This window comes from Rhinopithecus bieti, unplaced genomic scaffold, assembly GCF_001698545.2.
Source record: "Rhinopithecus bieti isolate Rb0 unplaced genomic scaffold, ASM169854v2 scaffold_55804, whole genome shotgun sequence".
NCBI lineage: Eukaryota > Metazoa > Chordata > Mammalia > Primates > Cercopithecidae > Rhinopithecus > Rhinopithecus bieti.
This window is the reverse complement of record NW_016821450.1, coordinates 66,668-92,874: the sequence shown is the minus strand read 5'-3', so window position 1 is coordinate 92,874 and position 26,207 is coordinate 66,668. Positions and strand designations below refer to the sequence as shown.

Genomic DNA, 26,207 nt, shown 5'->3' with positions numbered 1-26,207 from the left:
GGGAACAAAATCATTTTGTTTCCTTCATAATTTTTGTTTAAAGTGCTAACTACTAAAGAAAGACTACTATATTTTATAAATTTTTATTTATAATTAATTATTTTGAAGGGGAAATCAAAATAGGGCCATTACATTGTCTTAAATAACACACGTAGTGTTTTAAAGATCAAATTCCCTCCAAATGCAGAAATACATACTATGAAAGCTCCAGAGAAGAGATGCCCCCGAAGGGCCATGGCAGTCTCAGGAAAGCCTGAAATCAGTCTCTCCCCAGTTGTTAGGACAGGGCTCCAAGCATGCAAATTACCCTTCAATCTCTTGGGTAAAATTTCACTCTCATCATGTGGGAACTGATGAATCTCTTCTCAGACAAGACAGAAAATCTCTGGAGAAGGCAGAGCTGTGGTCTCAAAGAAAATGAGATGGCCTGTCTTCTCCTGTGCATGTTGACAGCTACCCAAAGTGAGTGTTTCAGATGTCACACCTAGGTCTTTGAAATATTTGTGACTGCAGGTGACTGACAGAAACTGATTGTCCTTGTCCCTAGGTATCCTGTTCCAGGTGCAGTTGCAGGAGTTGGGTCCTGGACTGGTGAAGCCCTCTCAGACCCTCTCCCTCCCCTGCACTGTCTCTGGTTTCTCCATAACAATCAGTGGTACCTACTGGCATTGGATTCAAAAGCCACTAGGAAAAGGGCTTCAGTGGCTGGGAGAAATAGGTTATTCTGGAGTCATCAAATACAACCCATCCTTCTGGAGCCGCAGCAGCATCTCCTGTGACACACTGAAAAAAACGTTATTCCTCCAGCTGAGCTCTGTGACCTCAGAGGATACAGCTCTGTGTTACTGTATGAGAGGCATATTGAGGGAACATCAGTGTGAGCCCAGACACAAACCTCCCTGAAGGATAGTGGAGGACACCAGGAACACTCAGGACACACCACAAATGCGGCCTAGACCCAGGGGAAGGTACACGTGGTGACATTTTTTAAGGTATTGATTTTTTTCAATTACTATTTAGAAAAAAATATATACTTATTTTAGGGTATGCATTAATCATGTCTCCATGACACTGCTTGAGGGATAGACACACAGATCAATGGAAAAGAATATGAGTGACTTTGGACAAGAACAGAAACTGTAAAACTTCTAAACATAGGGGACAAGCTCCAAGACAGTGGTCTGAGCAACAACAACAAAAGCAAAGATAGGCAAATGGAATTGCATTAGACTACAAACTTCTGCAGATCAAAGAAAATAATTAATAGAATGAAGAAACAATCCACAGGTTTGGCAAAAAATTTACAAAATTAGGCATCTGATAAGGGGAATGTATCCAAAATATATAAGAGAGCCAAACCACTTCGTAACAACAACAACAAAAATGACAACAACAAGTGACCCTATTAAAAATAACCAAAAGATTTGAATATACATTTTTCAGAAGAGTAAATACAATTAGAAAACAGATACATAAAGAAGCTAAACATGACTAATAATTAGAGAAATTTAAATTTAATCCACAATTAAGTATCACCTCATAGATGTTAGAATGACTCTTCAAAGAGATGAAAAATGACAAGTATATTTGAGGAAGATGTGAAGAAAAGAGAACTTTTGCACACTGTTAGTGAAAATGCAAATTATAAGGTAATTACAAATAACATATAAAAGCCTTTCAAAAAACAGAAATAGATCTATGATAGTATCCAGCGATGCCACTACTGACCATGTATTTTTTAAAAAATGAAATCGGCATGTCAGTGATATATCCACACATCCATATTCCTTGCAGCATTATTTACAATAGTAATAATATGGAAACATCTTAGATTCCCATCACTGGGTGAATGAATGAAGACAACAAGTATATACACATTGGAGTGATGTTCAGCCTTTAAAACAAAAGGAAATTCTGCATTTGTGACAGCATGCATGAATCTAATGGATTTTAATCTAAGTGCAACAAACCAGACACAGGAATAAAATAATTCCTAAGTTGACTGTAGTGCATTAAATTGTAAAATCACACAAATAGGGAGTAGAATGTTGGTTACAAGGTACTGGAAGGATGGACTGGGAAAGGGGAAGTTTTGATCAAAGTGTAAAATGTTCCAACTGGACAGAAGGAGTAAGTTATGCACAGACTAACAACAATACCCGCAAGGTATTATATAGTTCAGAATTGCTAAAAATGTAGATATTATAGTTTTTCCTACTGAGAAATGATAAAATTTTGAGGTGTTGGACATGTTAGGTAGCTTGATTTACCCATTCCAAAATGTACACCTATAGCAAAACTACATATCATATTCCATAAACACATACAATAAATATTAGTCATTTATCATTAAATAATTTTTATATTTAAATAATTGTATTAAGAACACGAAGAGAGCTGGGCGCGGTGGCTCACGCTGCCTAATCCCAGCACTTGGGAGGCCTGAGCGGCGGATCACAATCAGGAATCGGAGACCACGTGAAACCCTGTCTCTTACTAAAAATACAAAAATGAGCCCGGGCCCGAGCTGGTGGCGCGCACCTGTAGTCCCAGCTACTTCTGAGCTGACAGAGAATGGCGGAACACGGTGAACTTCAGTGAGCTGAGATCCGCCAAATGCACTTCCAGCCTCCCACAACAACTCTGGTCTCAAAAAGAAAAAAAAAAAAAAAAGAAAAGAAAAGAAAACGAAGAGAACAGAGTACAATTGCAAGAATATAGTTTATACTTAGTGTCTTATCATGAATTTGCAAAATAATGTAGAAAGAACATTTAACATTCAATAAAAGACAATTCAACAAAAAGTGGTTTAAAAAAGTTGTATCATCACAGAAGATTCAGAAATGATACATAAGCATATAAACAGTTTCACTCTCTTAAAATTAGAATTCCATATGACAAGCAATTCCTCCTGATCTGCCTGGGTGGGAGGCACAATAAAGAACGCTAATAGTGATTTACTGAGCTTTATAGCTGTGTGTTCATCTGTGCTCGCTCAGTGGAAGGAATGGAAAAGAAGAAGGAAAAAGCAAAGGATGTAAACGGGAAAAGAAAGGGGAAAGGAAAGGGAAGAAAGAAGGAAGGAAGGAAGGAAGGAAGGAAGGAAGGAAGGAAGGAAGGAAGGCAGGCAGGCAGGCAGGCAGGCAGGCAGGCAGGCAGGCATTGGAAGTCATTTCATTGTGTGCAGAGGCAATCCTCCGACTCTTCCACATCCATCTCTACTCCAGTCCAATCAAAGTCCAATGAATACATTTTCTAAGTTAAAGATTTTTAAGCTTTTTAAGTATTGCTAAAAAACCACTCAGCTGTTTAAATTTTGTCAAATCACTCCCATTATTGAAGTCAGTCTAGTTTTGGGGGTCTATCAAGGCCATCAGCAAAAATAACACATGAAGATATGACATTAAGACATATGAAAACTTTCTGAAAGCTCCATAATTCAAATCCGCATTCCCATTTTTTCCAAGCCCAGATCGTCAAATACAGACCCAGAGCGAACGGGCCTTGCTCCTGGACACGGACGGAGCCCAGGACACCCGGCCACGTGGACCTGGGCATTCGGTGGCAGAGCGGCCTCTGTCCTGCAGGGGGCGACATAGGCCCGCTGAGCCCAGGGGCGGCCCAGAGGCAGCGCACAGGAAGACGGGGAAAGGGCTTTCGATCAAAGCCAGAGGCTGCTTCTCCCTGCCAGGTGAAAATGATCGTCTTCCAACCACTGAGACCTCCTCACTCGCTTGACTGTGGGACAAGTGACCTCTTTGTGGCCCACACTTGCAAAGCAGATTGGAAAGCATGGGCCTGGAGCAGAACCCAAGTGTGGGGTTGGCCACATGACGCCTCCTCGTTTTTTTATTTCATCTTCTCTCACAGCCTATCACTCAAAGGACTCTGTGAATTAAGTGGTTGTCTCATGTGAAGGACAGTTCTCCAGGTGGCCTCGAGCACCCCAGTTCTCCTTCTTCCTCAATGTAGTTCTCAAAAATAACCGTAGAATGTTCTGGAAATGCAGCATCCTGAGATAGGGAGGAACTGCCTGGAAAAGCCCAGGCCTTGCTTCTGTTCTTCCCAAAGGATGAACCATCTTGAGTTAGGGAGAAACTGCTAGGGACATCCCAGTCTTTGTTCTTTTCTCTTCTGGAAGCAGGATGTCCTACAGAGCTTTATCAAAGGGAGTCACTTAGTCCCTAGAGGTACACCACAGGGTGGTCTCCTGTCAGGGCCCTCGGCTGTGGCACAAGTTGGGCACAGGCTGACAAGTCTCCATCCACTGCAGGGAGATGTCTTGAGCCTTGGGAGACCAGCTCACAGCAGATCCCAGGTTTCTGCTGTCCCATGCTGCCTTTCTATAAGTAAGAATCCAATTAATATAACGTGTTGCATAAGAGTGTGTTCTCCCTTGCTGAACTCAGACACATTGGTCAATTTTTCATGGTGAGCCTGCTTTGTACCATGGCTTACAATATGCATAACTAGTCTGTCTCCCCCATCAAATGACATTACTCCACATCAAATCTAGCTCAAGTGCCTTATACAGAACATTCTCAATTACCCTCTTCATTCATAAAATTGACTCCATTAATTTCAATTATCTATATGCTATGCTCACCTAATACGGTGTTATTCTCATGGTTTTAAACAGATTATGTTTAAATCCACTAAAATAACAATCATAAAAAATATATTTTGAAGTCAGGTAATGTGTGTCTTCATATATCTATGTATGCTTAGGATAGCTTTGGCTATTTTGGGTATTCTGTGTATAAGTCTATATATAAACACATATATGTGTATATACATTCATATATATCCATATATATGGATTTTTTTTTTCTGTGGAGAATATCATTGTAGTATTCATGAGAATTGCATTGATTCTGTAGATTGCTTTGTCTGCATGGACATTTTAACATGGTTGATTCTTCCAGAACACTAACCAGGAATATTTTTCCACTTTGTTGTGTCCACTTTAATTTATTAATCAATGTTTTATACATTTTATTGTAAAGTTTCTTTTTACATTGATGATCACACATTGTATGCCTGTATAAAAACATCATAGATATCTCAGAAATAGAAATATATACAACTATCATGAGGGTATAATAATAGAAATGTGTGTGTGTGTGTGTGTGTGTGTGTGAATACATATATAGCTAATTTATTTAAAGTCAGACACATTCTTTTTACTGCTTGGAAGGTCTTGTGTCTAGACTATACAAAAAACTTGTAAAAAATCATCTTAAATAATACTAAAAACAGAATTATAAAGTCATTGAAAATCTTAACTAACACTTCCCCAAAGTGAATGCATGATTGAAAAACAAAAATCTGAAAAGATGTCCAATGTCAAGTCATAATTAACACTCACAATTGCCAAATAAAAGAGCAATTATGATGTATTTAAACAGGTAAGTAGGTCCTCAAAATGTGCTATACTCCTACAATTAACACTATTCAGCCATAAAAACAAAGTGGCTATTAATTCAGGAAGAACTACTTATTTTTGTTAAGTTAAAGCAGATGGGCAAAAGAGACTATGTACTGTATAATTCCATTCATGAGACCTTCAAGAAAAGGTAACGTTAAAGTGATAAAAATAGATTAGTGGTTGGCAGGACTTTTAGGGAAAGAGAATAATTTGACTTTGGAAAGCTCAGGGGATTTCATTTAGAGTAGTACAAACTGTCTGACATTGTGACATGGCTAATTTCTTAGTATGTTTGTTCTGAATTAACAACATAAGTTTCAACCAATTCATGGTGATTTTATATTTCCTGCTTGCTGAAGGAGACATGTTCATTTTGTAAAACACTGCTAAGATGCAGCTGAGAGGCTGTTGAAATGGGCACTGAGCAAATTTATTAACTAAATGTACAAGAACAAATTATTTAGCAATTGGTGATTGAGTGGAGTCAGTCATTTCCTTGAGATTGGGTGTAGGGATGTTACTCTGTAGGTTCACGATGTTATGGTTGCAATGCTCCCTGGTCAGAGACCACTAATTTTTCATGAATTTACTGAAATACAGGTAGGGACAGAAGAAGGGTCTTAGTGACACTTCTGAGCTTTCCTGAACAGACAAAAGTTCCAGAAAACAAAGTTGATGTGATGTCCTTACAGGGACCACAGCCTCTCAGAGGTAACCTTGTCCTGGAGTTCCACCATGTCCTGGGAAAACAAGAATACATCTGTCTCCGATTTCTTGTTCTGCACTTCCCCTGGGAATGACTTCCTTATTGAAGTGTCTTCTGTTTAAGGAATAAAAATTCCAGTTCCTGGTGTCAGGGCCCAGATGCACCTAACGGATCCAGCCCAGGGGAAAGAATAACCTCCCAGAACATGACCTCTATTAGATGTAACTGGCTCTCAACCGGTGTACTTTCTGAATGGCCATTTTCTCAGAAGAAAATTAAAATTTTTGAGAATTTCTCATAAGGGTTCTGCTATGTCATTCTTCGTTGTCCTTGCATGTTCAGTTATGTCTATCCAGATTCCACTTATATGTAGAGAGATTAGAGTTCTGCTTCCAGTGACAGGTCAAAGATTACCATTGAGAAAACTTTGGGACTTTGCTCAACCATGTAAAAATCTTGAAAGTCATTGCCCCCATTTTTACAAGAAACATCCACACAATCTGAACACGGATTATTTTTTTAATTCACCAAGTGTATTAGTCCATTTTCACGTATCTGATAAAGAAATAATCGAGACTCTGCAATTTACAAAAGTAAAAGTTTTAATTGATTAACAGTTCCACCTGGTTGGGGAGGCCTCACAATCATGGTGGAAGGCAAGGAGGAGAAAGTCACATTTTACATGGATGGCAGCAGGCAAAGAGAGCTTGTGCAGGCAAAGTCCCATAATTTTGAAGCCATCAGATTTCATGAAACTATTCCAATTAAGAGAAATTGTCCAAAATGAAGGGGCTAAAGGCAAACATGCAACTCCAAATTTCAGCAAGGCAGTAAAATCTGAAAGCTCCAAAATAATCTCCCTTGATGCTTTGTTTCACATCTAGGTCATGCTGATGCACAAGGTGGGTTCCTATGGTCTTGGGCAGCTCCACCCCTGTGACTTTGCAGGGTACAGCCTTCCTCCTGGCTGTTTTCACAGGCTGGCATTGAGAATCTGTGGTTTTTCCAGGTGCATGGTGCAATCTGTAAGTGAACCTACCATTCTAGGGTCTGGGGAATGGTGGCCGTCTTCTCACAGTGCCACTAGGCAGAGCCCCAGGTGGAACGCTGTATGGGGGCTTCAACCCCACATTTCCCTTCTGCACTCCCCTAGCAGATGTTCTCCATGAGTGCCCGACCCTGCAGCAAACTTCTACCTGGACATCCAGACATTTTAATGCATCTGCTAAAATGTAGGTGGAGGCTCCCACACCGGGATTCTTGACTTCAGTACACCCACAAGCTCAACACCAAGTGGCAGTTGCCTAGGATTCGGGCTGGAATGCTCTGAAGCCATGGCCTGAGCTATACCTTGGCCCCATTGAGTCACAGTTGGAGCAGCTAGGATGCAGGGCTACTACATGAGAAGCACAGGACTGGATGGAGGTTGGTTGCCCTCTTTGGCAGTGACTGAAATCTGGAAGGACATTCTCCATCACATCTGGGGAATGCATATAACGGTATGTGGATGTGGATGCCTCCACATCTATGCTACCATGAAGTCACCAGGCAGAGAAGCTAGCCTGTATTGAGCTCCTCCAGGATGTCTCCCCACAGAAAATGTGGCCCACTGGCTACATAAGAGGATAGGACACTGGGGACAGGATATCCTTTGAAACATAATGCAGGATTGGGGCCTACCCCTACAATAAAATGGCACAGTACTCATGTGTCAGCAGTGCCCTATCTATGTGCAGGAATGCCCCAGACCCTTGCTGCATGACACAGGACAGCTCACCCAGGGCTGGAACCCAGGACAGTGGTGGAAGGTAGACTACATAGGGCCTTTGCCTCTATCTGAGGGCTCCTGCTGTGCTTGGACTTGTGCAGACAGTTGAACAGGCTCATGCAGGCATATCCCAGCAAGGCTGCCACCCAAAAGACCACCATAAAAATACTGGAGCAGTGAAGTGAGCCTACTGCATCTCCACCAAAATCAACAGTGACTGGGACTTACACTTCACTAGACACAAAGTTCAGGAATGGATGGAGGCCCTGGATATCAACAGGCATTTCCACCTGCCAAACAACACACAGCAACAGGGCTGATTGAAGAAATAGAGAAACCTCCAGCAACAGCTCCAGAAGGAGACATGGTCTCTAGCTCTGTCACCGCTCACCAGCAGCCATTCACACCCTGAATGAACATGGGCATTCCTGTTGCTCCAATGCATATACTTATCTGATGCAAGGACATGATGCCACCATCGGGATCCAGGTTGACAATATAAGGGACAGTATATTTTGCCCTCATGTGGGAGTCAAAGTAACATGCTCTTGCCCTTGACACAGGATCTTCCTGTGTTCAGGTGAGTAGATTATTACATGGCCCTGGACATGGCAAACCAGCCTCTGATGGTTCAGTTTTTCTACTCCATGGAGGAAGGGCCTATAACAGGAGACACAGGTCACATTATTTCACACCCTACTCCTCCTCATGCTTCTAAATAAGGAGTCCTTGTCTTCCCTTATGGAAGGGATCATCTTTTCATTATGGACTCACAATGGGGGACAGTCCATTCAGTGTTGTAAACCAGGCACTGGGCCCCGCCAGGGGTGGTGCTCTCTCAGAACAATACAACTTCCTGTGCCTTGTTAAGTGGCCGTGACATGAGTCACGTGACATGAGTCTTGCCCTTTCTTGTGCCCACTACACATCTTACCTTCCACCCACAGAAGGAGTGCGGCAAACTTCTTCACTGACTGAGTGGTGGCAGATGGTAGCCTTTCTTAAGAACAAAATGAACAATTAGATATGTGGAGAGCAGCCTCTCTTCTCCACTGTGGACCTGCCATGGTGCATTCAAGTAGCTACAGCTAAACTGAGACTCTGGAACCTTTTCTGTACTCGGCATAATGATCTTCACCTATTTCCATTAGAAACAACTGCAGTTCATGCAATGAGTTTCCCATCAAAGAGATGAGGTGACATATTTTCCATGTAGTACAGGATCAGGTTAATGTTACCCCACTGTGAAGTGGGCTGTACATGATGGGCTACAGTTGATGAGGGCAGTGCAGATGCAGGCAGTGGTTTGTGCACCCTTATGTATTTAAAGAAGTGATAATAGCATGCCTCAAGCTAAACCCCATAATATGGGATGGCTCCCCCCACAGCAATGTAACCCACCTCTCCAAATAACCACAGATATGTGACTGGGGTGGCAGTGTGACTCTCTCCAGATGTCAGCCCACTCCTCACTTCAGGGATGCCTGTGGGCACACAACACCCATGGCTGGCCTTATCTACCCTCTAATTGGACTGGTAGTTTGTTGCCAGGATCATTGTGTTCCATTCAGACACCAGCTCTACTAACTGGGAGAATGTAAATGTCAGACACCACCACAAGCATGAAGCCTGGTGGATTTACCCATTGTTTGCATTTGCCTCCCAGATGGCTGGCAACAACTGATGAACAGTTGCCAGTTAAGTCCCTGGCTAAACACATGGCCATGGACTTCAGTGACACTTACAATGCTATTCCTCTTCTCTCTGACACCACCCAAATCAGATACATCAGTTTCCAAAAATCTCATGGCCTAGACATCTTCACTGCTGCTCACAACGAAAGCTGCACATTAAAACAGAATGCTGTGTACATATCCCCGATAACACTCAGAAGATAACCCCAGCCATAGTGGCCCTGGGTACCCATATTTCAGCTACAGAATCTCTGTCTTATGACCCTATAACCATGTGGTTGAACCAACTCCCAAGTGCTTGGGAAAGCTTTCCATAGGGCGTGACTGCTGTTGTGCTCCTTATTCTCTTTTGTTGTGGTCTAGATTGTGGCTGTAGCATGTGGTAGCAATGCCCCTCCACACACCTGGCCCCAAGGAAATCAGGGAAGAAGGGCCTGATAAGAAAATGATGGCCATTCAACGGTATGCCGGGGTGGAATCTACAGCGGGTGGACCTAACAGAAATAACTCAACCATATCCTGAAGTCAATCCAATTGTCTAAGAAGAATGTCTGCCTGGAGTTCAGACCTAAGGAATCCAGGAATGGCCAACCTGGGGATGAGCTACTTATCTGTGAAGGACACCCAAGAGAGGTCATGGTGGGTGGGTCACTTGAGCTCAGCAGTTTGACAGCAACCTGGGCAAAATCACAAAACCCCATCTCAACAGAAAATACAAAGAATCAGCCAGTCATGGTGGTCATGTGTCTGTAGTCCCAGCTACGTGGGAGGCTGATGTGGGAGGCTCACCTGAGCCAGGGCTGGGAGGTCGAAACTGCAGTAAGCTCTGTTGGTGTCAACATAGACAGACCCTGTCAAAAAAAAAAAAAAGAGAAACGAGGTCTGAGGTCATCGGAAACCCAGTTTTATCTTCTGAAATGTTGACATGCAGGACATACAGGGAATTCAGCCTCTTTTTCTTATGTAAAATGGAGATTTTCAGGGAGACGGTGGTAAGTAAAAATTGCTCTATAAACTGCATGCTTTCAGAAATGGTAGTGGTTTTCCTGTGTATCTCCTGCCTCTCAGACATGGTGCCACCCCTATTTTAGTCAATAGAGGTCTAGAAGGACAATCTCATTATTTCATTCATGTGTTTGTTTTATCACTGTTCTGTCTTGAAAATCCTGGTATCTTCTCTGTACAAGTTCTTTAACAAACATGCAATTTTCAAATATTCTCTCCAAATCTGTGCCTTTTTAAAAATTCGCTTAACAGCATTTCTTTTTTTTTTTTCACATAAAACTTAAATTTTGGATGCAGTGATTTTTTTTTTATATTTGAGTGGTGTTTTGGTGTTATATCTAAAACTCGTTGCTCAATCCAAAGCCATAACCTAAGTTTTCCATATTCTAAGTGAAGGCCACTCTCAAGTGAGGAGATTCAAGGCTCACTGATTCGAAAAAGGGGGAATCACCGCAAGTGTTTCAAGTTATTGTTTGAGGGATACTTTTCTATTTTCCCACATTTGTCTTAGTTATTAAATCACCTGTTAATAGCAATATGTACTCATGGATATTTACTTTACATTTTGAATTAAAACAGAATATGAATGTTATTAATATTTTTCTTAAAATTATTTTAGTACCTTTATTCAAACATAAGTGATATATTTAAAAGATGTACATATTTGATGTATGCAACTCAATAAATTTGAGGATAAGCATATACCCATAAAACAACCACCACCATAAAGGCCATAAACACATTCAACATCTCAAAATATTTTTTAGCCTCTTTATTATTTGTGTGTGCGTATGTGTAAGAATACTAAACATAAGATCTAAATCCTTACCAATTTTAAATATACAGCATGTATTGTTGGTCATAAGCATGGTGCAATACAGTAGATCTCCAAAACGGATTTAACTTTCACAACTGAAAATGCATGCCCTTTTACCATCAACTGACCATTTCACTGTGAAAAATGACTGAATGAACATAACAGTGCAGATATCTCTTTAAGATTCTGATTTCAATTATTTTGGCTGCATCGCCCAAAGTAGAATTCCTTGGTCATATGGTAGTTCTATTTCAAATTTTCTGAGGAGCCTCCATACCGTTTTTCACAAAGATTTACATTTCATAGGAAGTGTACATAGGTTCTTTATTTTCTATTTTCTCACTAAAATGTGCTATCATTTGTGGTTTTCATAAGAGTCATTCTAACAGGCATGATGAGATATCTCATTGTGACTTGGACTTGCATTTTACTCATTAGTGATGTTGAGAACATTTTTATATACATTTTCATCATTTGTATGTTAATTTTGAAATGTATGTTCAGGTTCTTTCCCATGTTTAATCAAGTTATGTATATTTATATGTATGTATGTATATATGTATTAGCTCTTTGTTACTGAATAATGAGATTCTGCTACATAGTTTGTATGTTAACCCTTATCAGATATGTTGTTTGTCAATATGTTTCCCACATCATACTGAGCCCTCTCATTTTGGTACTTATTTTCGTTGTTGTGCAGAAGGATTATACCTGGATAATATCCCACTGATTTATTCTTGATTTTATTACCTGAATTGTCAGTGTTTTATCTGAAAAATTGTATCCAAGACAAATATCAGATATTGTTCTTACATTTTTTCTGTAAGTATCATGATTTCTGGTCTTATGTTTGCCTTTAATACATGTGCAGTTTTGTATATGATGTATGATAGGGACTGTTTCATTCCACTGCATATGAATATCCAGTTTTTCAAAAAAATGAATAGATCACCTTTTCTCCTTTGCATATTTTGCTTGCTTCTTGAGGAACAGTTGAGCATCTATTTTTGAATTTATTTTAAGTTCTGTATTCTGTTCCATTGATTGAAGTATCTGTACTTTTTTTCAGTGAAATACTTGTATTAGTCCGTTTTCACACTGCTGATAAAGACATACCCTAGACTGGGCAATGTACAAAACAAAGAGGCTCATTTGGACTTACAGTTCCACGTGGCTAGGGAAGCCCCACAATCAGGGTGGAAGGCAAGGAGGAGCAAGTCACATCTTACATGGATGGCAGCAGGCAAACAGAGAGAACTTGTCCAGCAGAACTCCTCTTTTTAAACTATAAGCTCTCCTGAGACTTATTCACTATCACAAGAATAGCACGAGATAGACTTGCCCCAGTGATTCATTTACCTACCACAACACCTGGAAATTCAAGATGAGATTTGGATGGGCCACAGCCAAACTATATCATTACTTATCTGATTATTATACATTTGTACTAGAATATGAACAAAGTGTGATACTTACACCATGTTCTTGGTCAGGATTGCTTAGGCTAACTGGGGTCTTTGTGATTCCATATAAATTTTAGAATGTTTCCTCTGTATTTGTAAAGCATGCCATTGGGATTTTGATACAAATTGCTTTGAATCTGTAGATTACTTTGGTTCTATTGACATTTTAACACTATTAATTGTTCTTATTGATTAACATAGGTTCCTTTCCATTTATGTGCTCTTTAATTTTCTTCTTCAGCATTTTCTTATTTTCAGGATAAAAATATCTTAACCTTGTGCTTAAATTTGTTCACATGTATGTTATTATTTTTATTACTATTGAGAATTAGCTTGTTTTATTAAATTTCCTGTTAGATGACTTGTGGTTAATGTAAAAAAATGCAGTTTATTTTTGTATGCTGTTTATGTATCATCCAAATTTACTTAATTTATTTATAATTCTAATGTCTTTGTTGGAGCCCTTAAGGTTCTGCATATGCAAAATCATTAAAAAGATCATGAAGGTAAGAAATTATCCCTTCAAACAAAAAATCATGCTATTTGCAGAAATAATTTTGTTTCTTAATTAAATGAATTTTATGTTCTTCTATTGCTTAATTACTCCAGTTTTGACTAGAAGTTCTATGAGGAATAGAAATTTTGAGAGTGGGCATACTTTTCTATTTCTGACCTTATATATGTCTAATTTTTTTTTTTTTTTTTTTTTGCCTTTGCATATGTTGTGATCAGTGGGCTTTCATACAGGACCTCTATTATGTTGAGGTGTGCTCTTTTCATACCCGAGAGATTTTATCATAAAAGGCTTGAATTATCTTAGATGCTTTTGTGTATCTATTGGTATGACCACACCGTTTTGTTCTACATTTTCTTAATGTGGTGTATTTATTTCTGGAGGTGATTCAGCAAGTGCACATTGGCTGATTTGCACTTCTTGAATCACTTCCAGAAATAAATCTAACTTCATTATGTTTTTCTTCCTTTTTAAATTTTAAGTTCTGAGGTACATGCGCAGTATGTGCAGGTTTGTTCCATAGGTAAATATGTGCCATGGTGGTTAGATACACCTATCAACCCATTACTTAGGTATTAAGCCCAGTTTTATTTCTTATCATACACTGTCAAAATTGGTTTACTAACTTTTTTTTTCAGTATTTTCACATCTTTGTTTATTATATCCTTGGCTTCTAATTTTCATTTTTTATAACTTATGTCGCTAACTTGGCATCGTGGTAATGCTAGTTGCACAAAACGGGGTCAGTACTGCTACATGCTCTTCAATGTCTCATACAAGCTTCAAAGGAATTGACGATAACTTTTAAATATGTAATAAAATTCTCAAATGAAGCCATCTAATCTTGGTTTTTCCTTTTCGGGGAGCTTTGTGACAGTTGATTCAATCTCTTATTAGTCTGCTCATTTTTTAAATTTATAATTCAGTCTTGATAGGTTGCATGTTATGCTCTGATCTGTATTATTTTCTCATTTTTTTCTCAGTTTCTACTTACATATGCTATAAAAATGTAATATTGGCATTTTGTACTTGCTTTACACACATTATAAAGAAAACAAAATGTAAAAACTGAATTTCAACCTAGCTTTTCCATTTTTGACAATCTGTATTTTTTTTTATAGATTCAGGTATTGGATGTATTTCATATGGCTACTCACCTGGAAACTCTGCTAACATGTCTACTGAAGAAATAATGTGCTGGAAATAGTTTTTTTCAGGATCTATTGGTCTGATAGAATATTTATTTGTCTTAGATTTATCATCTCCGGAGACAATATAAAGAAGATGCTGTATCAGTAAATGGGCAATCTGCAAACCAAGAACACATCACTACATTACTGTGCAAGAGAAGCACCTGAGGAAAAGCCGGTGTGAGCCCAGATGCAAACCTCCAGGGATACATGGGGGAAATCAGCTGCAGGGCATGCTAAGGATCCACTGATCACAGTCAACCCCAGAGGGAGGTGCACAAAAAGGTTAACAGCTGCTTTCCTGCTTGGTTCTCTCTACAAGAACTCGTTTCCCCCAAGATTTCCATGTGCGTGAAAGGAAAATAAATTTTGGGACCCAAAATCACAAGCCCAAGGGCAAAGTGCAGTTGGAAACAGCTGGGCAAACATGCCTCCGTTCCTTCCCTCAAATGACAGCTACCAAGGTTTTAAAAAGCTGCATGCCTCCTTCAGAATTTCACCACAAGGAAAACCCTTGTGAACCAACAACAGGCAGAATAATTTCTCTGCTCACGTCAGTCAAATGCAACTGTGATTGTTACCTTTGCTCTATTGTTTCTCTGCATGAATGGTAGGCCTATGTGACTATTCCTGCAAATTGTGCATTTGGTTAAAGGCTAATCAAAAACTCAAAAGAATGCAACCATTCTTCTCACATCTAACTATGATCTGTAAGCTCTCTCCCTACTTCAAATTATCCTGCCTTTCTGAACCAAACCAATGTACTTCTTTTTTTTTTTTTTTTTTTTTTGAGACGGAGTCTCGCTCTGTCACCCAGGCTGGAGTGCTATGGCCGGATCTCAGCTCACTGCAAGCTCTGCCTCCCGGGTTCACGCCATTCTCCTGTCTCAGCCTCCCGGGTAGCTGGGACTACAGGCGCCGCCACGTCGCCCGGCTAGTTTTTTGTATTTTTTAGTAGAGACGGGGTTTCACCGTGTTAGCCAGGATGGTCTCGATCTCCTGACCTCGTGATCCGCCCGTCTCGGCCTCCCAAAGTGCTGGGATTACAGGCTTGAGCCACCGCGCCCGGCCACCAATGTACTTCTTACATATATTGATTAATGTCTCATGTCCCCCTAAACTATATATAACCAAGCTGTGCCCCACAATCTGGGGCACATATCCTCAGGACTCCCTGAGGCTGTGTCACTGGCATGTCCTTAACCTTGGAAAAATGAACTTCCTAAATCTATTGAGATTAGTCAACGATACTCTTTGGTTTACAGGTTTTTTTTATCTCATAACTTCAATGATCTGAAATATTAAAGAAAATTTGCCAAACTAATCATTCTCTTGTTTAATCTGTTATTGTATTTGTAAAGGGAAACATATTTATATAAGTTATGTATAATTAATAATTTATGTACATTATGAAGCTGAGTAGCAGAATTATTAATAAGACCTAGAGTAATAAAAAATTCAACTATCAATTAGCAGCTTAATAGAAAAACAAATTATGCTACATCTGTTTGCTGAAATGCTACCCAATATTTGTAAGAAATAAACATACACAATAAAAAGGTTTAATTCTCAGTATTTCTACTGAGAAAAATAAGCCAAATAGATAAGAGTACATACTATATTATTTCATTCTTATAAATTCTAGAAAATAAATGCTGGTCTAAAGAAATACGAAAACATCAGTAGTTTCATAAAGAAATGGTAGAATAAGGGAAGGAGGAAAAACAAAAAAACATAAGAGAACAAGAGGAATGTTGAGGGGAGTTGACTTGTCACCTTCTTGAAAATAGGGGTTTTTTCAGTGTTTTCTATTGTACAGGTTAAATATTTGAATTTTATTTTCTGTCAATTAAAACTTATAAATTTTATTACAAGTAAACAACTGACATTTTCGACAGAAAAAGAAATACAGCAAGGAACAAATACATATGTTAAATGTCAGGTATACCTAAATATTTATATGTCTGAACCTTGTCTCCATATTTTTAGGTAAACGCAGCAAAATAAGACAGGTTTTCGTGACAGGAAGTGGATTTTACAAACCACACTAGGCACGTTTAGCTCTGTCCCAGAGGTGGTTAAAAGAGCAATTGAGGTCTGCTATGAGGAGCATAGGCCCAGATTCTAGCACTCACTCATGCCAGATATAAGCCCTCAGACACATACAGAGACCCTCCATGTGTGGGTTCACTTTTACATCTATAAATGAAGAAACCATTGACTCCTAAACACCATAATTTATACACACAGGTAAACATAATTAAAAATGTGATAGTTGTTAAATGTTTATCAACAGAACAATTTCACAGTAAGACAGCATTTTCCCAAATGCAATCATTGTCATCAAATCTCCAGGGACACTCTCATCCGCCCTGGGCCCTGCCCTCTCCTCAGCGTCCCACCCCAGAGCTTGCTATATAGTGGGAGACATGCAAATAGGTCCCTCCCTCTCCTGATGAAAACCAGCCCAGCTCTGACTCTGCAGCTCTAGGAGAGGAGCCCAGCCCTGGGATTCCCAGATGTTTTCATTTGTGGTCAGCACTGAACACAGAAGACTCATCATGGAGTTCGGCCTCAGCTGGGTTTTCCTTGTTGCTATTTTGAAAGGTGATTCATGAGGAAATAGAGATATTGAGTGTGAGTGGACATGAGTGAGAGAAACAGTGGATATATGTGGCAGTTTCTGACCTTGGTGTCTTTTTGTTTGCAGGTGTCCAGGGTGAGGTGCAGCTGGTGGAGTCTGGGGGCGGCTTGGCAAAGCCTGCGGGGTCCCTGAGACTCTCCTGCGCAGCCTCCGGCTTCACCTTCAGTAGCTACTGGATGAACTGGGTCCGCCAGGCTCCGGGGAAGGGGCTGGAGTGGGTCTCAGCTATTAATAGTGGTGGGGGTAGCACATACTATGCAGACTCCGTGAAGGGCCGATTCACCATCTCCAGAGACAATTCCAAGAACATGCTGTATCTTCAAATGAACAACCTGAGAGCCGAGGACACGGCCGTGTATTACTGTGCGAGAGACACAGTGAGGGGAAGTCGGTGTGAGCCCAGACACAAACCTCCCTGCAGGGGCGCGCCGGGCCACCAGGGGCGCTCGGGACCCACCGATCAGAGTCAACCCAGAGGCCGGTGCACACGGAGCCTGATTTCCTGTCAGGATGTGGGACGCCATCTTTTCAGAGTTCCTCTAGTGAACCTCTCTGAGTTCAGAACTCTGTGCTTAGTAATGTCATCTCTACATATTTTTCAATGATTGTTTTAATATGAAAACCTATTCTCGTGTGAACAAAATGCAGACATCCTTATCTCGAGGAGATGAGAAGTTCCCAACCCGTGGCGCCACGATCAGAGTCCTGAGTGAATGCTCCAGGCCTTCCTGGTTGAGTCTTCTCCAGTCCAGACTCAGGAGCAGGAGCCTGAGAAGGATTCCTGACCAGAACTGAGGTTTGCTCCTCACAAGAGGGCACGACTGCGGGGGCTTGTTTCCCTGCAGAGCCCTGATTCGGCGGCGGATGAATGAAACACACACGGACACAGGTGTTCCACTTTGCCAGTTCAGCGGAGGGCCCGAGGCCACTTACTGACTCCAAGGAGAGTCCTGTAAAGAATGGCCGCGGCGGCCTGAGCCGCTCGCGCTCCAGGCGTTTATTTAGTATAGAATTCACAACAGACGCTCCGAGTCAACACACTTGTGGATAATTAACATGTTAAGAGAGTAGTTCTATGAAGGAGTAAAGCTCAGGGACTGCGGTCTAAAGTAAATACCATTAGGGGGCAGTGTCCTTGGTCGACCTCCCCCGAGAGGTTCATCAACCCTAGTATTTACCCTATGCCTAATGCTCTAAGGTTAGAACCAGCCGCCCTCAGCCTGTTCAATTATTACAAGCTATGTAACCTTTAAACCTTCCAAAAGGTTTGTGACTATTCCCTATAACTTTCCCTAATATGTCCCTTTAATATTTCTGCCACCACCCTGAGTGATTCCCAACAGGAACAGTCTTTAGGGATTCTGATTACAGCAAAAAGGGAGGCTGGGCCAGGGTCAGTGTCAGGTAGAACCTCACAGCTTTCTCGTTGGACCCTTCTCTTGACACTGAAGTATGCAAATCAGCATCGATACTGATCTGGAGCTTCTTTTCCTAATTCGTGTACTGTCTTTTTTAGTTGTTGTTCTCATTTTTCCATTTGCTTTTCCTGCTTTCTGGAAAAGGAAGATATTTTCCCTGTGGTTAAAATTCCTGGCCTCAAGCCCTTTCCCTGGAGCTCAGGTGGGTCTCAGGCTGTGGCTGCTGCAGTCATGCAGGAGAGGCTGGTGGGACTTTCTTCACTCCTCCTCACTCAGGACCCTTCACTGTGTTGCATGGAGACTCATCTGTAAATACAAGTTGCCAGTGGGAACTGAAGGGGACAAGCTTGTTTGGTTAACACAGGATATGGAAGTGTTTCTAATCCTGTTCTGATAAACTTTCACAGAGTAATGTTCTTTACTAGTGGCGTGAGGAAGAGAGTGTGAAAGTTGTCAGAATGAAAATGGAGCCACTTGTGTTATAATCTTTACAGGTGAAGCTGGAGAAGGTCATGAATAGAGGGTTCTCATGCGCACATCCCTGATAACAAGAACTACAATAATTGTCTCAAAATAGCTCATGTAAGCCTCCTTAGTTATCTTTTAAAACACTTGTCTTCATTTACCTACTTAAATGTGCCCACACATATTCCCATTGCAATGCTCATTTTCAAATAAATATTATTTGATTTTGGAGAGTCTCTTTCTGTCTGATATTTAGGTTTGACAAGCTGCAGAGGGACACACCACTTTCCTGTGAGATGTAGGGGATGACAATTTTGGGGATGGCTGAAAACATCCAGCATCCTCAGGGCCGGCCATCAGTAAGTGCAGGCTGGAAGTCTCAGAAAGAGCTGAAACGGTGTAATCACCATGGAGTTTTACCTTCTCCAATTCTGCTCTGATGGAATCAGGGCCAAGCAGGTTAGCAATGATAATCTACCTAACATAGAGTCAACTGATAACTTACACCTTTAATGATGTCTATCAAACAATTTACAACACCACCTGGATTAGTGTTTGATCAAATAACTACAAAGTATTGCCCAGCCAAATACACCATAAGACGGACTGCTACCCATGGAGAAAACATTTAACATGAGATCTAGGTTGTCACATAGTTCAAGGTGTAAAACTGATTCTTTTAAAATAAGGCTATTTTCTTGTTTTATTGAGTTGTAAAAGTTTCTTTTACATTTGGACATTAAAACTTTTCAGACATATGGCATATTATCCAATTCTGTAAGTAGTAATTATTTTGTTGCTTTGCACAGTCTTTTTTATAATCTATTCCCACTTGTTCAATTCTGCTTTATTTTGTAGGTGCTTCAAATGTAAAATCCGGAAAAGAATGAACCCTGGGATCTCACTATACTTTTAGGGAAACACTAGAAGAATACAAAACGTAATGACAGGATTTCAGTACATGAAGGGAGCTTCTCAAACCCCAGGAGGCACGTCCAACTGTGTCCTGGACTTAGGGAGCAGGCATGTCCTTTGGAAGGAGCCATGACACCCAGCTCCCAGCATCCGTTGTAGATGACACCATGCAAATGCCAAGAGATCTTGACTAAAATTTTACGTGGATGTTGAGTCTGATTATAGAACACACTCACACCAAGTGAGTATGGAAAGGTTAGTTACCTACATCCTTGAGGTGTCTGCTGAGAGCAGGGCAGGCCTCTCATGAAGCTCCAAAATGGCTTGGCAGAGCAAGGAAGGAGACTGGTTCAGGGCTTTTATCATGGTTTTGTGGGGGGCTGGGGAGAGCATCCTACTTGCAGGAAGGGTTTTGTGGGGTTTCAAGGTCCAAATGGCATCAAATGAGGGAGCTCCTGTGATTTCTAACTAGATTTACCTTGTGTGCTTAAAAAAAAGCAAATGATAGAGGAAAGAGATTTGAATTTATCAGCAGTCAGGCACAAAATAGCGTCTGATGACTTACTCTAAATAGCAAGTATAAAATGATGAGTAAGAAAAGAGACAAGAGTCCAATATGGGTGAACAAACAGGTCTGCAGAAAATGCGAAGACTGTTTATAAGCAAAGAATAATGAGTAGGAGGAGTATGTGGAGAAGGATTCTGGTCCAATGTCTTGTGTGGAAGCTTTTCACGATTCGAGATCATAAGCTTATTCTGAAGGTCTCAGGTCAACTGTCTTCTTCAAAGTATCAGAAGTGCCAGAGAATATGTGAGAATGCACAGTTTAACTTCCTCTATTTGAGTAGCTTTACAAATGTGTAAAATTTTAATTAATTCTTTTGTTCATTTGTTTTGAGATGGGATCTCACTCTGTTGCACAGGTTGAACTGCAGTGGTGTGATCATAGTTCACTGTGATTTTAAATTTCTGGCTCATAGAATCCTCCCACCTCAGCTTGCTGAGTAGCATGTTGCTATGTTTAGAGGGTCCTTCATCTACACCCAGCTGATTATTTTATTCATTTCTTCATAGAAACTAGGTTTGTCTGTGTTGCACAAGCTGCTTTTGAACACCTTGTCTCATGCAATTCTGCAGGCTTGGCCCCTCAAAGGGTGGGGACTACAAGTGTGAGCCACCTCATCCAGCCTGAATTGATTTTTTGATGTAAAATATGAACCCAGTAATTGATTCCCTGGATCTTTTCTGCAGTGTTTTGGTTAAAAGTGCCTTAACAGACTCCTTCCAGTGTGGTTGAAGAACAAACAGTATTTTCCCGAATGTTTCTTCCAATAGACATGACTTCCTGGTTGAAGGTCACAAGAAACAGTTAAAACGTTCTAGTAAAAGGCAGCCTTAAACTGTGGGTGATGGNACTGAAGGGGACAAGCTTGTTTGGTTAACACAGGATATGGAAGTGTTTCTAATCCTGTTCTGATAAACTTTCACAGAGTAATGTTCTTTACTAGTGGCGTGAGGAAGAGAGTGTGAAAGTTGTCAGAATGAAAATGGAGCCACTTGTGTTATAATCTTTACAGGTGAAGCTGGAGAAGGTCATGAATAGAGGGTTCTCATGCGCACATCCCTGATAACAAGAACTACAATAATTGTCTCAAAATAGCTCATGTAAGCCTCCTTAGTTATCTTTTAAAACACTTGTCTTCATTTACCTACTTAAATGTGCCCACACATATTCCCATTGCAATGCTCATTTTCAAATAAATATTATTTGATTTTGGAGAGTCTCTTTCTGTCTGATATTTAGGTTTGACAAGCTGCAGAGGGACACACCACTTTCCTGTGAGATGTAGGGGATGACAATTTTGGGGGATGGCTGAAAACATCCAGCATCCTCAGGGCCGGCCATCAGTAAGTGCAGGCTGGAAGTCTCAGAAAGAGCTGAAACGGTGTAATCACCATGGAGTTTTACCTTCTCCAATTCTGCTCTGATGGAATCAGGGCCAAGCAGGTTAGCAATGATAATCTACCTAACATAGAGTCAACTGATAACTTACACCTTTAATGATGTCTATCAAACAATTTACAACACCACCTGGATTAGTGTTTGATCAAATAACTACAAAGTATTGCCCAGCCAAATACACCATAAGACGGACTGCTACCCATGGAGAAAAACATTTAACATGAGATCTAGGTTGTCACATAGTTCAAGGTGTAAAACTGATTCTTTTAAAATAAGGCTATTTTTCTTGTTTTTATTGAGTTGTAAAAGTTTCTTTTACATTTGGACATTAAAACTTTTCAGACATATGGCATATTATCCAATTCTGTAAGTAGTAATTATTTTGTTGCTTTGCACAGTCTTTTTTATAATCTATTCCCACTTGTTCAATTCTGCTTTATTTTGTAGGTGCTTCAAATGTAAAATCCGGAAAAAGAATGAACCCTGGGATCTCACTATACTTTTAGGGAAACACTAGAAGAATACAAAAACGTAATGACAGGATTTCAGTACATGAAGGGAGCTTCTCAAACCCCAGGAGGCACGTCCAACTGTGTCCTGGACTTAGGGAGCAGGCATGTCCTTTGGAAGGAGCCATGACACCCAGCTCCCAGCATCCGTTGTAGATGACACCATGCAAATGCCAAGAGATCTTGACTAAAATTTTACGTGGATGTTGAGTCTGATTATAGAACACACTCACACCAAGTGAGTATGGAAAGGTTAGTTACCTACATCCTTGAGGTGTCTGCTGAGAGCAGGGCAGGCCTCTCATGAAGCTCCAAAATGGCTTGGCAGAGCAAGGAAGGAGACTGGTTCAGGGCTTTTATCATGGTTTTGTGGGGGGCTGGGGAGAGCATCCTACTTGCAGGAAGGGTTTTGTGGGGTTTCAAGGTCCAAATGGCATCAAATGAGGGAGCTCCTGTGATTTCTAACTAGATTTACCTTGTGTGCTTAAAAAAAAGCAAATGATAGAGGAAAGAGATTTGAATTTATCAGCAGTCAGGCACAAAAATAGCGTCTGATGACTTACTCTAAATAGCAAGTATAAAAATGATGAGTAAGAAAAGAGACAAGAGTCCAATATGGGTGAACAAACAGGTCTGCAGAAAATGCGAAGACTGTTTATAAGCAAAGAATAATGAGTAGGAGGAGTATGTGGAGAAGGATTCTGGTCCAATGTCTTGTGTGGAAGCTTTTCACGATTCGAGATCATAAGCTTATTCTGAAGGTCTCAGGTCAACTGTCTTCTTCAAAGTATCAGAAGTGCCAGAGAATATGTGAGAATGCACAGTTTAACTTCCTCTATTTGAGTAGCTTTACAAATGTGTAAAATTTTTAATTAATTCTTTTTGTTCATTTGTTTTTGAGATGGGATCTCACTCTGTTGCACAGGTTGAACTGCAGTGGTGTGATCATAGTTCACTGTGATTTTAAATTTCTGGCTCATAGAATCCTCCCACCTCAGCTTGCTGAGTAGCATGTTGCTATGTTTAGAGGGTCCTTCATCTACACCCAGCTGATTATTTTTATTCATTTCTTCATAGAAACTAGGTTTGTCTGTGTTGCACAAGCTGCTTTTGAACACCTTGTCTCATGCAATTCTGCAGGCTTGGCCCCTCAAAGGGTGGGGACTACAAGTGTGAGCCACCTCATCCAGCCTGAATTGATTTTTTGATGTAAAATATGAACCCAGTAATTGATTCCCTGGATCTTTTCTGCAGTGTTTTGGTTAAAAGTGCCTTAACAGACTCCTTCCAGTGTGGTTGAAGAACAAACAGTATTTTTCCCGAATGTTTCTTCCAATAGACATGACTTCCTGGTTGAAGGTCACAAGAAACAGTTAAAACGTTCTAGTAAAAAGGCAGCCTTAAACTGTGGGTGATGGCAGTGTGTATGGTACAGGAATGACTTTTAATAATTTGTAACACATGCATGCAGCAGGAAAAAGGTGAGTGATGAGGGTCAAATCTCTGCACGTATGAGTCTCCTAGCTACCAACTCATGGGGTAATAACTGACGTGCCCTGAGGAGTGAACCATGATGCCACACGTGCTAGCAGGAGAAGACTTGGCCAAAGAAGTTCAACATTTTATTACAGTTTTAGTAATTTCTATTTAAAAATGTTATTTTTTTCAACCTTTCCAGAAAATTGTAAGCAGGATTGATTCTGTATTAGATGCACAATGGCAATGCCTCCCATGCTTAGATAACATTATAAGGTACGGTAAGATTCTGGGTTTGACGTACTGACCACTGACTACACCATTATTTTAGCTTCCATGCTAGGTTATTGTTTGTTTGTTTGCATTTACTTTCAAAGTTATATTAAACTGATCTCTATAATGTAATAATTCATCCGAATGTTTCTTCCTCTGCTGTATATTTTGAGGGGTTTCTAGAAGATGTAAGAATCCCCTTTGCTTGCAAAATATTCCAAAATCATGCACTACTCTAAAACATATGTATTTAATTCTGGTATGTGGTTTGCTGAACAGCTCTACTAAATACAATAACTTCTGCCTTCTGGACTGATTTTATATCGTGTGGAGAAATACATCCTAAAATAAGTTTGTACTACCAACATGAATTACTGGATAATAACCTTCAGTTTTATTTTTGAAGTATGATCCATCAATATATGATCTTAAATCAAGGATCTTAACAGAAATCTTACCTAAGGGATATATAATTGTTAAAAATATTTATATAATATAGATGTGAGCCCAAAGTATCCAGCTATGTCTTCTATCACATTATGAACTACACAGTAACTTTGACTTCATTTGGGACTTGTTCTAATTTTCAAATTAGTTATTTATTTAGCTTAATGCCTCTAGATTATTATATGTGGCTATTTTAGCAGAGAGTGAACAAAGACAACCTAGACTGACTAAATAGAAAAATCACAATCTAATGAAACAAGAAGCCTGGATATGAGAGGCTCCAGGCTTGGCTAATTTGACAGCTCATGTATCAAGGTAATGTCTTGTCTCAGTTTCCCACACTGATGCATCCAGAAAGTCAGCTTCACCCTCCCAGTGACTCCAGTCATGCAGAGACGTAGGGACAACATTCCCAAGGGTCACATACATATATTAAATATTGTCTGGAAGTGGGGAATAGACAATACTGAAACTCTCCTCTGAAGGACCACGAAAGCCCCAACAGATCATCTCCTCTGCCTCCATGGCTAGAACTGCACCACGTGCCCATGTGGACAGTCATCCCTGATGGGGATAATAAGACTCCATTGATGAGGCCAAAATTTTATCATATAAATTACTAAAGGCTGATATAAAGGTTTCAAATTTTAATCTAACTCTGTTCTTTCATGTCCACCACATCCGCCAGTGATCCTGTGCTACCTTTTTCTTTTCTGCTTGACTTTGTCTCTTCACCTTGTTCTGCCCTCCAGAGAATTTCTTTCAGCTCCACCGGGTGCATTCCATTGTCATATTTATCTGACAATTGCTAAATTGGTGGAATGCATTAGACTAAAGGGAGAGTCTCTGACCCCTCCTGGGTCTGTATTCCTAGGAAGGCATTGAGACCCTGAGTCTGAAGGTGACTGTATTAATCAGGGTTCTCTTAAGGGAACAGACTAATACATATATATCTCATATATATATTTACTTTATATATATATATATATACACACACAGAACTAATATATATATCTTATATATACTTAATAAACCCATACATATATATGGGTATATAAACACCGCACATCTACATATATATGTATGGGTGTATTAAGTATATATAATAAAAAAGGGTTCTCTTAGGGGGACAGAACTAATAAATATATATCTATATCTCATATATTTATTATATATATACAGAACTAATATATATATCTTATATATACTTAATAAACCCATATATATATGTAGATGTGTGGTGCTTATAAACCCATATATACATATATACATATGGGTTTATTAAGTATTAACTTACACAATTGCAAGGTTCCACAATAGGCTGTCTGCAAGCTGAGGAGTAAGGAGAGCCAGTCCGAATCCCCAAACTGAAGAACTCGGAATCTGATATTTGAGCATCCAGCACAGGAGAAATATGTAGCCTGGGAGGCTAGACCAGTTTCTCCTATACTAATTTGTCACTCGGTAAGGCTAGTAGTTATTGTAAGAATAATAATATATTTTCATGGAATA

The 26,207-nt window shown here is 40.1% G+C and overlaps 1 gene segment (V, D, J or C); it reads left to right on the top strand.

Annotated features, from left to right (window-relative positions):
* Nucleotides 1–17,049: 17,049 nt before the first annotated feature.
* Nucleotides 17,050–17,834, top strand: LOC108520830 (Ig heavy chain V-III region 23-like). The segment is given in 2 exon segments: nt 17,050–17,192; nt 17,296–17,834. Coding segments are annotated over 2 exon segments (627 nt in total).
* The last annotated feature ends 8,373 nt before the right edge of the window (nt 17,835–26,207 follow it).